This window comes from Salmo salar, chromosome ssa06 (genome assembly GCF_905237065.1).
Source record: "Salmo salar chromosome ssa06, Ssal_v3.1, whole genome shotgun sequence".
NCBI lineage: Eukaryota > Metazoa > Chordata > Actinopteri > Salmoniformes > Salmonidae > Salmo > Salmo salar.
This window is the reverse complement of record NC_059447.1, coordinates 89,245,941-89,261,548: the sequence shown is the minus strand read 5'-3', so window position 1 is coordinate 89,261,548 and position 15,608 is coordinate 89,245,941. Positions and strand designations below refer to the sequence as shown.

At 41.2% G+C, this 15,608-nt stretch overlaps 1 protein-coding gene and 1 long non-coding RNA gene across 7 annotated transcripts in view; one reads left to right on the top strand and one right to left on the bottom strand.

The window, feature by feature from the left end:
• LOC106608308 (kinesin-like protein KIF13B) overlaps positions 1-15,608 on the bottom strand; it is a 105,201-nt gene that overhangs the window by 41,481 nt on the left and 48,112 nt on the right. For all 6 annotated transcript variants that reach the window (XM_045721142.1, XM_045721146.1, XM_045721145.1 and 3 more), the window contains 2 exons: positions 15,058-15,231; positions 8,654-8,811 (listed from right to left, as the gene is read on the bottom strand). In XM_045721142.1, coding sequence (XP_045577098.1) covers positions 8,654-8,811; positions 15,058-15,231 — 332 coding nt within the window. The remainder of the gene's footprint in view (positions 1-8,653; positions 8,812-15,057; positions 15,232-15,608) is intronic.
• Positions 1-15,608, top strand: part of LOC123743511 (uncharacterized) — a 75,847-nt gene that overhangs the window by 26,017 nt on the left and 34,222 nt on the right. The gene's annotated exons all lie outside the window — the stretch shown is intronic.

Genomic DNA, 15,608 nt, shown 5'->3' with positions numbered 1-15,608 from the left:
CAGACATTATACCAGACCAGACATTATACCAGAACCAGACATTATACCAGAACCAGTCATTATACCAGAACCAGTCATTATACCAGAACCAGTCATTATACCAGAACCAGTCATTATACCAGACCAGACATTATACCAGACCAGACATTATACCAGAACCAGTCATTATACCAGACCAGACATTATACCAGAACCAGTCATTATACCAGAACCAGTCATTATACCAGTCATTATACCAGAACCAGTCATTATACCAGTCATTATACCAGACCAGTCATTATACCAGAACCAGTCATTATACCAGACCAGTCATTATACCAGAACCAGTCATTATACCAGAACCAGTCATTATACCAGAACCAGTCATTATACCAGTCATTATACCAGAACCAGTCATTATACCAGTCATTATACCAGAACCAGTCATTATACCAGAACCAGTCATTATACCAGAACCAGTCATTATACCAGACATTATACCAGACCAGACATTATACCAGACATTATACCAGACCAGTCATTATACCAGACCAGACATTATACCAGACCAGACATTATACCAGAACCAGTCATTATACCAGACATTATACCAGAACCAGTCATTATACCAGACCAGTCATTATACCAGAACCAGTCATTATACCAGTCATTATACCAGACCAGTCATTATACCAGAACCAGTCATTATACCAGTCATTATACCAGAACCAGTCATTATACCAGAACCAGTCATTATACCAGACCAGTCATTATACCAGACATTATACCAGACCAGACATTATACCAGACATTATACCAGACCAGTCATTATACCAGACCAGACATTATACCAGAACCAGTCATTATACCAGAACCAGTCATTATACCAGAACCAGTCATTATACCAGAACCAGTCATTATACCAGAACCAGTCATTATACCAGACCAGTCATTATACCAGACCAGTCATTATACCAGAACCTGTCATTATACCAGTCATTATACCAGACCAGTCATTATACCAGACCAGTCATTATACAAAAACCAGTCATTATACCAGAACCAGTCATTATACCAGAACCAGTCATTATACCAGACATTATACCAGACCAGTCATTATACCAGACCAGTCATTATACCAGACCAGTCATTATACCAGAACCAGTCATTATACCAGAACCAGTCATTATACCAGAACCAGTCATTATACCAGACATTATACCAGACCAGTCATTATACCAGACCAGTCATTATACCAGAACCAGTCATTATACCAGAACCAGTCATTATACCAGAACCAGTCATTATACCAGAACCAGTCATTATACCAGAACCAGTCATTATACCAGAACCAGTCATTATACCAGAACCAGTCATTATACCAGAACCAGTCATTATACCAGAACCAGACATTATACCAGAACCAGTCATTATACCAGAACCAGACATTATACCAGAACCAGACATTATACCAGAACCAGATACCAGACCAGTCATTATACCAGAACCAGTCATTATACCAGACCAGTCATTATACCAGTCATTATACCAGACCAGTCATTATACCAGACCAGACATTATACCAGACCAGACATTAGACCAGACATTATACCAGACATTATACCAGACCAGACATTATACCAGACCAGTCATTATACCAGACCAGTCATTATACCAGACCAGTCATTATACCAGACATTATACCAGACCAGTCATTATACCAGACCAGACATTATACCAGACATTATACCAGACCAGTCATTATACCAGACCAGACATTATACCAGACCAGTCATTATACCAGTCATTATACCAGACCAGACATTATACCAGACCAGTCATTATACCAGACCAGTCATTATACCAGACCAGTCATTATACCAGACATTATACCAGACCAGTCATTATACCAGACATTATACCAGACCAGTCATTACACCAGACATTATACCAGAACCAGTCATTATACCAGAACCAGTCATTATACCAGAACCAGTCATTATACCAGAACCAGACCAGTCATTATACCAGACCAGTCATTATACCAGACATTATACCAGAACCAGACATTATACCAGACCAGTCATTATACCAGAACCAGTCATTATACCAGAACCAGTCATTATACCAGAACCAGTCATTATACCAGACCAGTCATTATACCGAACCAGTCATTATACCAGAACCAGTCATTATACCAGAACCAGTCATTATACCAGAACCAGTCATTATACCAGAACCAGTCATTATACCAGTCATTATACCAGTCATTATACCAGTCATTATACCAGACCAGTCATTATACCAGAACCAGTCATTATACCAGAACCAGTCATTATACCAGACATTATACCAGACCAGTCATTATACCAGAACCAGTCATTATACCAGAACCAGTCATTATACCAGAACCAGTCATTATACCAGTCATTATACCAGACCAGTCATTATACCAGACCAGTCATTATACCAGACCAGTCATTATACCAGAACCAGTCATTATACCAGAACCAGTCATTATACCAGAACCAGTCATTATACCAGACCAGTCATTATACCAGACCAGTCATTATACCAGACCAGTCATTATACCAGAACCAGTCATTATACCAGAACCAGTCATTATACCAGAACCAGTCATTATACCAGACCAGTCATTATACCAGAACCAGTCATTATACCAGAACCAGTCATTATACCAGAACCAGTCATTATACAAGACCAGTCATTATACCAGACCAGTCATTATACAAGACCAGTCATTATACAAGACCAGTCATTATACCAGACCAGACATTATACCAGACCAGACATTATACCAGACCAGACATTATACCAGACCAGTCATTATACCAGACCAGTCATTATACCAGACCAGACATTATACCAGACCAGTCATTATACCAGACCAGTCATTATACCAGACCAGTCATTATACCAGACCAGACATTATACCAGACATTATACCAGAACCAGTCATTATACCAGAACCAGACCAGACATTATACCAGACCAGACATTATACCAGACCAGTCATTATACCAGACCAGTCATTATACCAGACCAGTCATTATACCAGACCAGACATTATACCAGACATTATACCAGAACCAGTCATTATACCAAGACCAGTCATTATACCAGACCAGTCATTATACAAGACCAGTCATTATACCAGAACCGTCATTATACCAGAACCAGTCATTATACCAGAACCAGTCATTATACCAGAACCAGTCATTATACCAGAACCGTCATTATACCAGAACCGTCATTATACCAGAACCAGTCATTATACCAGAACCAGTCATTATACCAGAACCAGACATTATACCAGAACCAGTCATTATACCAGAACCAGACATTATACCAGAACCAGACATTATACCAGAACCAGATACCAGACCAGTCATTATACCAGAACCAGTCATTATACCAGACCAGTCATTATACCAGTCATTATACCAGACCAGTCATTATACCAGACCAGACATTATACCAGACCAGACATTAGACCAGACATTATACCAGTCATTATACCAGACCAGACATTATACCAGACCAGTCATTATACCAGACCAGTCATTATACCAGACCAGTCATTATACCAGACCAGTCATTATACCAGACCAGACATTATACCAGACATTATACCAGACCAGTCATTATACCAGACCAGACATTATACCAGACCAGACATTATACCAGTCATTATACCAGACCAGACATTATACCAGACCAGTCATTATAACAGACCAGTCATTATACCAGACCAGTCATTATACCAGACATTATACCAGACCAGTCATTATACCAGACATTATACCAGACCAGTCATTACACCAGACCAGTCATTATACCAGACATTATACCAGAACCAGTCATTATACCAGAACCAGTCATTATACCAGAACCAGTCATTATACCAGAACCAGACCAGTCATTATACCAGACCAGTCATTATACCAGACATTATACCAGAACCAGACATTATACCAGACCAGTCATTATACCAGAACCAGTCATTATACCAGAACCAGTCATTATACCAGAACCAGTCATTATACCAGACCAGTCATTATACCAGAACCAGTCATTATACCAGAACCAGTCATTATACCAGACCAGTCATTATACCAGAACCAGTCATTATACCAGACCAGTCATTATACCAGAACCAGTCATTATACCAGAACCAGTCATTATACCAGAACCAGTCATTATACCAGTCATTATACCAGTCATTATACCAGTCATTATACCAGACCAGTCATTATACCAGACCAGTCATTATACCAGAACCAGTCATTATACCAGAACCAGTCATTATACCAGACATTATACCAGAACCAGTCATTATACCAGAACCAGTCATTATACCAGAACCAGTCATTATACCAGAACCAGTCATTATACCAGTCATTATACCAGACCAGTCATTATACCAGAACCAGTCATTATACCAGAACCAGTCATTATACCAGAACCAGTCATTATACCAGAACCAGTCATTATACCAGAACCAGTCATTATACCAGACCAGTCATTATACCAGAACCAGTCATTATACCAGAACCAGTCATTATACCAGAACCAGTCATTATACCAGACCAGTCATTATACAAGACCAGTCATTATACCAGACCAGTCATTATACAAGACCAGTCATTATACAAGACCAGTCATTATACCAGACCAGACATTATACCAGACCAGACATTATACCAGACCAGACATTATACCAGACCAGACATTATACCAGACCAGTCATTATACCAGACCAGTCATTATACCAGACCAGACATTATACCAGACCAGTCATTATACCAGACCAGTCATTATACCAGACCAGTCATTATACCAGACCAGACATTATACCAGACATTATACCAGAACCAGTCATTATACCAGAACCAGACCAGACATTATACCAGACCAGACATTATACCAGACCAGTCATTATACCAGACCAGTCATTATACCAGACCAGTCATTATACCAGACCAGACATTATACCAGACATTATACCAGAACCAGTCATTATACCAAGACCAGTCATTATACCAGACCAGTCATTATACCAGACCAGTCATTATACCAGACCAGTCATTATACAAGACCAGTCATTATACAAGACCAGTCATTATACCAGACCAGACATTATACCAGACCAGTCATTATACCAGACCAGTCATTATACCAGACCAGACATTATACCAGACCAGACATTATACCAGACCAGTCATTATACCAGTCATTATACCAGACATTATACCAGACCAGACATTATACCAGTCATTATACCAGACCAGACATTATACCAGTCATTATACCAGACCAGACATTATACCAGAACCAGTCATTATACCAGAACCAGTCATTATACCAGACCAGACATTATACCAGACCAGACATTATACCAGACCAGTCATTATACCAGACCAGTCATTATACCAGACCAGTCATTATACCAGTCATTATACCAGACCAGACATTATACCAGACCAGTCATTATACCAGAACCAGTCATTATACCAGAACCAGTCATTATACCAGACCAGTCATTATACCAGAACCAGTCATTATACCAGACCAGACATTATACCAGACCAGTCATTATACCAGACCAGTCATTATACCAGACCAGTCATTATACCAGACCAGTCATTATACCAGACCAGACATTATACCAGACCAGTCATTATACCAGAACCAGACATTATACCAGACCAGACATTATACCAGACCAGTCATTATACCAGACCAGTCATTATACCAGACCAGTCATTATACCAGACCAGACATTATACCAGACCAGACATTATACCAGACCAGACATTATACCAGACCAGTCATTATACCAGAACCAGTCATTATACCAGACCAGTCATTATACCAGACCAGTCATTATACCAGACCAGTCATTATACCAGACCAGTCATTATACCAGACCAGTCATTATACCAGACCAGACATTATACCAGTCATTATACCAGACCAGACATTATACCAGACCAGTCATTATACCAGACCAGTCATTATACCAGACCAGACATTATACCAGACCAGTCATTATACCAGAACCAGTCATTATACCAGAACCAGTCATTATACCAGAACCAGTCATTATACCAGACCAGTCATTATACCAGAACCAGTCATTATACCAGACCAGTCATTATACCAGACCAGTCATTATACCAGACCAGTCATTATACCAGACCAGTCATTATACCAGACCAGACATTATACCAGACATTACCAGACATTATACCAGACCAGTCATTATACCAGACCAGTCATTATACCAGACCAGATCATTATACCAGACCAGTCATTATACCAGAACCAGACCAGACATTATACCAGACCAGACATTATACCAGTCATTATACCAGACCAGACATTATACCAGACCAGTCATTATACCAGACCAGACATTATACCAGACCAGTCATTATACCAGACCAGACATTATACCAGACCAGTCATTATACCAGACCAGTCATTATACCAGACCAGTCATTATACCAGACCAGTCATTATACCAGACCAGTTATACCAGACCAGTCATTATACCAGACCAGTCATTATACCAGACCAGTCATTATACCAGACCAGTCATTATACCAGACCAGTCATTATACCAGACCAGTCATTATACCAGACCAGTCATTATACCAGACCAGTCATTATACCAGATTTACCAGTCATTATACCAGAACCAGTCATTATACCAGACCAGTCATTATACCAGACATTATACCAGAAACCAGTCATTATACCAGACCAGTCATTATACCAGTCATTATACCAGACCAGTCATTATACCAGTCATTATACCAGACCAGTCATTATACCAGACCAGACATTATACCAGACATTATACCAGACCAGTCATTATACCAGTCATTATACCAGAACCAGACATTATACCAGACCAGTCATTATACCAGACCAGTCATTATACCAGACCAGTCATTATACCAGACCAGACATTATACCAGACCAGTCATTATACCAGACCAGACCAGACATTATACCAGTCATTATACCAGACCAGTCATTATACCAGACATTATACCAGACCAGTCATTATACCAGACCAGTCATTATACCAGACCAGACATTATACCAGACCAGTCATTATACCAGACCAGACATTATACCAGACCAGACATTATACCAGACCAGACATTATACCAGACATTATACCAGAACCAGTCATTATACCAGACCAGTCATTATACCAGACATTATACCAGACCAGACATTATACCAGTCATTATACCAGACCAGACATTATACCAGACCAGTCATTATACCAGACCAGACATTATACCAGACATTATACCAGAACCAGTCATTATACCAGTCATTATACCAGACCAGTCATTATACCAGACATTATACCAGAACCAGTCATTATACCAGAACCAGTCATTATACCAGTCATTATACCAGACCAGACATTATACCAGTCATTATACCAGACCAGACATTATACCAGACCAGACATTATACCAGACCAGACATTATACCAGACCAGTCATTATACCAGACCAGACATTATACCAGACCAGTCATTATACCAGACCAGACATTATACCAGACCAGTCATTATACCAGACCAGTCATTATACCAGACCAGTCATTATACCAGACCAGTCATTATACCAGACATTATACCAGACCAGACATTATACCAGACCAGACATTATACCAGACCAGACATTATACCAGACCAGACATTATACCAGACCAGACATTATACCAGACCAGTCATTATACCAGACATTATACCAGTCATTATACCAGACATTATACCAGAACCAGTCATTATACCAGAACCAGTCATTATACCAGAACCAGTCATTATACCAGACCAGACATTATACCAGACATTATACCAGACCAGACATTATACCAGTCATTATACCAGACCAGTCATTATACCAGACCAGTCATTATACCAGACCAGTCATTATACCAGACCAGACATTATACCAGACATTATACCAGACCAGACATTATACCAGTCATTATACCAGACCAGACATTATACCAGACCAGTCATTATACCAGAACCAGTCATTATACCAGACCAGTCATTATACCAGAACCAGACATTATACCAGACATTATACCAGACCAGACATTATACCAGACCAGTCATTATACCAGACCAGTCATTATACCAGACCAGTCATTATACCAGACCAGTCATTATACCAGACCAGTCATTATACCAGACCAGTCATTATACCAGACCAGTCATTATACCAGACCAGTCATTATACCAGACCAGTCATTATACCAGACCAGTCATTATACCAGACCAGACATTATACCAGACCAGACATTATACCAGAACCAGTCATTATACCAGAACCAGACATTATACCAGAACCAGACATTATACCAGTCATTATACCAGACCAGTCATTATACCAGACCAGTCATTACACCGGAGTTGTGTTCATTAGTGCCCACTTAGCAAAACATTTTGCAATCGGAACACGTTTCGCAATGAAAAATAGAGTTCCGTATTGAACAAGTCCAGGTAGTCCCTCCTCGTATCATCCACTTGGGTTCTAGTGAATATAACCAAGTACACACCAACCCATATGTCCCATCTACACTGGTAAACTCCTAATCTCCTACTAGATCTCACCTCTCTCTGAGGGTTCGTGTCTTGGCCTGAATGACTCCCAGGTCCCAGAGAGCCAGGTTCCTGCGGTGGTTCACCTGTTTATGTCCGAACACATCGATGGCCACTGCCCCCTCCGCCACAAACTCCACAAACTCCTCAGACACGCACACCTCCAGCTCCTGGGAACAAACACGTACAGACACACAAACATTGCATGGCTACTGTTCTACACATCATGATTTACTCTGGGTAGGTTTGCAAAATCCTGGAAACTTGGCGATGGCTGCCGTTTTATGGGCTCCTAACCAACTGTTTTATTTCGTTCTTTTGTTTTTGTTGTTGCATTGTTTGTAACTTAATTTTGTACATAATATTGCTGCTACAGTCTCAGTCTTATGACCGAAAAGAGCTTCTGGATATCAGAACAGCGATTACTCATCTCGAACTGGATGAAGATTATTTATTTAACGAGTCCGACGCCAAGGATATACTGCTTTCTCGAGACCAGGCCAAAATCCCTGTCATTCGCGTGAAGAAAAGACGGAGGTACACAGGGCGGAGGTCGTGGGTGCCTTGGGAGAATTCATAGGCGAGTGAGTAAACCACCACTACCATCCGTACTAATGTCCAACGTGCAATCATTGGAAAACATAATGGATGATATATGATTGAGAACCATCCTACCAACGGGACATTAAAAACTGTAATATCTTATGTTTCACAGAGTCGTAGCTGAACGACGACATGGATAATATAGAGCTGGCTGGATTTTCGCTGAGTCAGCAAGACAGAGCAGCTACAGTTGAAGTCGGAAGTTTACATACACCTTAGCCAAATATAAACACAGTTTTTCACAATTCCTGACATTTAATCCTAATAAACAATCCCTGTTTTAGGTCAGTTAGGATCACCACTATATTTTAAGAAAGTGAAATGTCAGAATAATAGTAGAGAGAATGATTTATTTCAGCTTTTATTTCATTCATCACATTCCCAGTGGGTCAGAAGTTTACATACACTCAATTAGTATTTGGTAGCATTGCCTTTAAATTGTTTAACTTCCGGTGAAATTGCAGTGCGCGGAATTCAAACTACAGTATTATAAATATTTTTCTTTCATAAAATCACAAGTGTATTACATAAAAATAAAGCTTAACTTCTTGTTAATCCAGCCGCGGTCTCAGATTTCAAAAAGGCTTTACGGCGAAAGCAAACCATGCGAGTATCTGAGGACAGCGTCCTGCATACAAACACATGAAAAACATATTTCAACCAGGCAGGTGCGACACGAAAGTCCGAAATAGCGATATAAAATGAGCGGCCTTTCAGGTTATGTCGATATAGGACTCATTTTACTGTGGATAGAAACTTTTGTACCCGTTTCCTCCAGCATCTTCACAAGGTCCTTTGCTGTTGTTCTGGGATTGATTTGCACTTTTCGCACAAAAGTCCGTTCATCTCTAGGAGACAGAACGCGTCTCCTTCCTGAGCGGTATGACGGCTGAGTGGTCCCATGGTGTTTATACTTGCGTACTGTTGTTTGTACAGATTAACGTGGTACCTTCAGGCATTTGGAAATTGCTCCCAAGGATGAACCAGACTTGTGGAGGTCTACAATTATTTGGGTTGATTTCTTTTGATTTTCCCATGATGTCAAGCAAAGGGGCACTGAGTTTGAAGGTAGGCTTTGAAATACATCCACAGGTACACCTCCAATTGACTCAAATTATGTCAATTAGCCTATCAGAAGCTTCTTAAGCCATGACATCATTTTCAGGAATTTTCCAAGCTGTTTAAAGGCACAGTCAACTTAGTGTATGTAAACTTCTGACCCACTGGAATTGTGATACAGTGAATTAGAAGTGAAATAATCTGTCTGTAAACAATTGTTGGAAAAATAACTTTTCATGCACAAAGTAGATGTCGGTTAGGACAAGCCAAAACTATAGTTTGTTAACCTGTTGGGGCTAGGGGGCAGTATTTTCACGGCTGGATAAAAAAACGTACCCGATTTAATCTGGTTACTAATCCTACCCAGTAACTAGAATATGCATATACTTATTATATATGGATAGAAAACACCCTAAAGTTTCTAAAACTGTTTGAATGGTGTCTGTGAGTATAACAGAACTCATTTGGCAGGCAAAACCCTGAGACATTTTCTGACAGGAAGTGGATACCTGATGTGTTGAATTACCTTTAAGCCTATGCCATTGAAACACACAGGGGTTGATTAATGTTTTGGCACTTCCTATTGCTTCCACTAGATGTCACCAGCCTTTACAAAGTGTTTTGAGTCTTTTACTGTGAGATCTGACCGAACAAGAGCCATGGAACGGTGATGGCCGATTAGACTCTGGCGCGCGAGTTCATGTTGGGTACCCTCGTTCCAATACGTTATAAAAGAGAATGCATTCGTCCACCTTGAATATTATTCATGTTCTGGTTAAAAAAGGCACTAATGATTTATGCTATACAACGTTTGACATGTTTGAACGAACGTAAATATATTTTTCCCCCTCGTTCATGAAGTGAAGTCCGGCGGGCTTAGATCATGTGCTAACAAGACGGAGATTTTTGGACATAAATGATGAGCTTTTTTGAACAAAACTACATTCGTTATGGACCTGTGATACCTGGAAGTGACATCTGATGAAGAGAATCAAAGGTAATGGGTTATTTACATAGTATTTTCGATTTTAGATCTCCCCAACATGGCGGCTAGTCTGTATCGCAACGCGTATTTTTCTGGGCGCAGTGCTCAGATTATTGCAAAGTGTGATTTCCCAGTAAGGTTATTTTTAAATCTGGCAAGTTGATTGCGTTCAAGAGATGTAAATCTATAATTCTTTAAATGACAATATAATATTTTACCAATGTTTTCTAATTTTAATTATTTAATTTGTGGTGCTGACTTGACTGCCGGTTATTGGAGGGAAACGATTTCCTCAACATCAATGCCATAGTAAAACGCTGTTTTTGGATATAAATATGAACTTGATAGAACTAAAAATGCATGCATTGTCTAACATAATGTCCTAGGAGTGTCATCTGATGGAGATTGTAAAAGGTTAGTGCATCATTTTAGCTGGTTTTATGGTTTTGGTGACCCTGTCTTTGAATTGACAAAACATTACACACAGCTATTGTCAATGTACTCTCCTAACATAATCTAACTTTATGCTTTCGCCGTAAAACCTTTTTGAAATCGGACAACGTGGTTAGATTAAGGAGATGTTTATCTTTCAAAGGGTGTAAGATAGTTGTATGTTTGAAAAATTTGAATTTTGACATTTATTTGGTTTCAAATTTGCCGCTCTTGAAATGCACCTGCTGTTGATGGAGTGCACCACGGGGGGGACGCTAGCGTCCCACCTAGCCCATAGAGGTTAACAAGAAATTTGTAAAGTGGTTAAAAAATGAGTTAATTACTCCAACCTATGTGTATGTAAACTTCCGACTACAACTGTACATCTGGTAAGATGAGGGGCAGGTGGTGTGTCTATTTGTCAATAACTGCTGGTGCTCCATGTCTAATATTAAAGAGGTCTCGAGGTATTGCTCGCCTGAGGTAGAGTACCTCATGATAAGCTGTAGATCACACCATCTACCAAGAGAGTTCTCATCTATATTATTCGGAGCTGTCTATTTACCACCACAAACTGATGCTGGCACTAAGACCGCACTCAACCAGCTGTATATGTCACGTCCTGGCCAGTATAAGGGTTAATTGTCATTGTAGTTTGGTCAGGACGTGGCAGAGGGTATTCGTTTTATGTGGTTCGGGGTGGTGTGTTTGTTGAAGGGGCATTTGATTTAAGTATTCCGGGGTTTTTGGGCACTGTTTGATTTTCATGTATTCTATGTTTAGTCTAGTGTGTCTATTTCTATGTTTGGTTAATTGGGGTTGGGACTCTCAGTTGAGAGACTGTTTTGTTGATCGTTCGTTCTTTTTGTTATTTTTGTACGTTCATTCTGAGTTAATAAACGTCAAGATGAGCATACACATACCTGCTGCGTTTTGGTCCTCCATTACCAACGACAACCGTGACAGTATAAGGCCATAAAGCCAACAAGAAAATGCTCATCCAGAAGCGACACTCCTAGTGGCCGCTGACTTTAATGCAGGCAAACTTAAATCCGTTTTACCTCATTTTTACCAGCATGTCATATTGCAACCAGAGTAAAAAAAACTTGACTACCTTTACTCCACACACAGAGACGCGTACAAAGCTCTCCCTCGCCCTCCATTTGGAAAATCTGACCATAATTCTATCCCCCTGATTCCTGCTTACAAGCAAAAACTAAAGCTGGAAGTACCAGTGACTCGATCAATACAGAAGTGGTCAGCTGACGCGGATGCTACACTACAGGACAGTTTTGCTAGCACGGACTGGAATATGTTCCGGGATTCATCTAATGGCGCTGAGGAGTATACCACCTCAGTCACTGGCTTCATCAATAACTGCATCGACGACGATGTCCCCACAGCGACCGTACGTACATATCCAAACCAGAAGCCATGGATGACAGGCAACATCCGCACTGAGCTAAAGGCTAGAGCTGCTGCTTTCAAGGAGCGAGACACTAATCCGACTGCTTATAAGAAATCCCACTACACCCTCAGATGAACCATCAAACAGGCAAAGGTTCTGACGCTCATCGGATGTGGCAGGGCTTGCACACTATTACAGACAACAAAGGGAAACAGCCGCGAGCTGCCCAGTGTTGCGAGCCTACAAGACGAGCTAAATGTCTTTTATGTTCGCTTCGAGGCAAGCAACACTGAAGCATGCATGAGAGCACCAGCTGTTCCGGACAACTGTGTGATCACCCTTGTCACGGATCCCTCCGGAAATTTCATCACGCACACCTGTCCCCTATTCCCACTGATTAGTATTTGTATATCTGTGCCCTTTGGTTTACATGGTCTTGTCGATTATTGTTACAATGTCTGTTGGTGCGTGTGAGTACCTGTGCTGTGTGTTTTGGGCTTTTGTTCCCTTGTGGATTGTACAGATGATTACGGGTCTCGACCCGTGTGTTAATCATTGTGCGCGTGTGTTATTTATTCGAGGTACTCCCCGCTCTTCTGTTTGGGTTTCAACCCTGTGTTTCTGTATAGTGTTTGTTTGGTCTTCGTCCCTTGCCTTTACGCGGCACGCCGTAATTTGAGTACAATAAAAAATCCTATTACGCATTCCTGCATCTGTATCCCGAATCAATTATACCAACGTGACAACCCTCTCGGTAGCCGATGTGAGTAAGACCTTTAAACAGGTCAACATTCACAAAGCCGCGGGGCCAGATGGATTACCAGGACGTGTACTCAAAGCATGCGCGGAACAACTGGCAAGTGTCTTCACTGACATTTTCAACCTCTCCCTGACTGAGTCTGTAATACCTACATGTTTCAAGCAGACCACCATAGTCCTTGTTCCCAGGTAACCTGTCTGAATGATTACCTACACACACCCGGTACCCCCTGTATATAGCCTCGTTATTGTATTACTTTAGTTTTTACTTTAGTTTATTTAGTAAATATTTCTCTTAACTATTTCTTGAACTGCATTGTTGGTTAAGCTTACTAGCTTTCTCCCGGCATTACATTCCTATTTCCAATTCCTGGAGTCGGAGGAAGTCGCAAGAAGTCGGAGGAAGGCAGAGGAAGCGGGGCTTGCTGCACCTCCGATGAAGAAGCAACCTCCGAGCCTCAGAGCAAGGCCCAGGTCTGAGTGAGTGGTGAGCCCCTCCACAAAAACATTATTGTGACGTCAGTGCCTCCACGTTCGGAGTGCTACGTCAGGCATTGCCGGAGCCCTGCGTCCACAAGGGGACAGGCTTCATCCAGCAAAACTTAGTTCGGAAGCTTGTTCATGTTTAAATCCCCCTCTGTAGCCCACTCTGTTACCCTAGGCTCAGTGAAGAGCGGTGTTAAGTTGAAGGAATGAATCCGAGCCTCAGGCTTATCAACTGTGGAAGCGAGACGGGTATTTCATTGGCCTTGTCAGGCGTGATTATAGATCCTTCAACCGAAGTTGTACTGTTCAGGGAACAGTAGTTATAGTCACGTGGTGAGAGACTCCTCTTTAGCTAATAAAAACACAGAAAATGACATATTAGAAAGGCCTTCAAACCTCGGCATATGTGGCTAATGACTACCCCATTCAGGGCCGGACTACCACATCCGGGACCCCGGTGTACCTACCTCCAGGAGGGTGGCTAACTTCCTGCAATTCTATACAATTTTACCATGAGGCCGAGAGAACATTTTGCAGTTTTAAAGCAAATTTTCTGCAATTCTACACATTTTGCCATGGCTTATGACATGTTTATATAATATCTGGGGGGGGGTCCCCAGGGCCCCCCAGGGCACATGCCCTGCGTGCCCGTTCAGTAATCCAGCCCTGACTCCATTGTCCCACCTTGCTACTGTCAAAAAGTACGGTGCAGAGGGGATCTCTGCTGGTGGCGGAGGGGGGAGTGGGCTCCACCTCCGGGGCGATGAACACAGGTTCATCCTGCCCCCAGAAATGGTACTGGCAGAACACAAATTTACACAGGTGGCGAGGAAGACCTGTAGCCTGCAGGATCCTCACCTGGAGACAGAGAGACAGAGGGAGAGAGAGACAGAGGGAGAGAGAGACAGAGGGAGAGAGAGACAGAGGGAGAGAGAGACAGAGGGAGAGAGAGACAGAGGGAGAGAGAGACAGAGGGAGAGAGAGAGAGGGGGAGAGAGACAGAGGAGAAGGGAGGAGACAAGGAGGAGAAGGGAAGAGAGAGAGGGAGAGGAGAAAGGGAAATACTTATTTACCTCATTAAAATGCAAATCAATTTATATCATTTTTCACACGTGTTTTTCTGGATTTTTATGTTGTTATTCTGTCTCTCACTGTTCAAATAAACCTACCATTAAAATTATAGACTGATCATTTCTTTGTCAGTGGGCAAACGTACAAAATCAGCAGGGGACCAA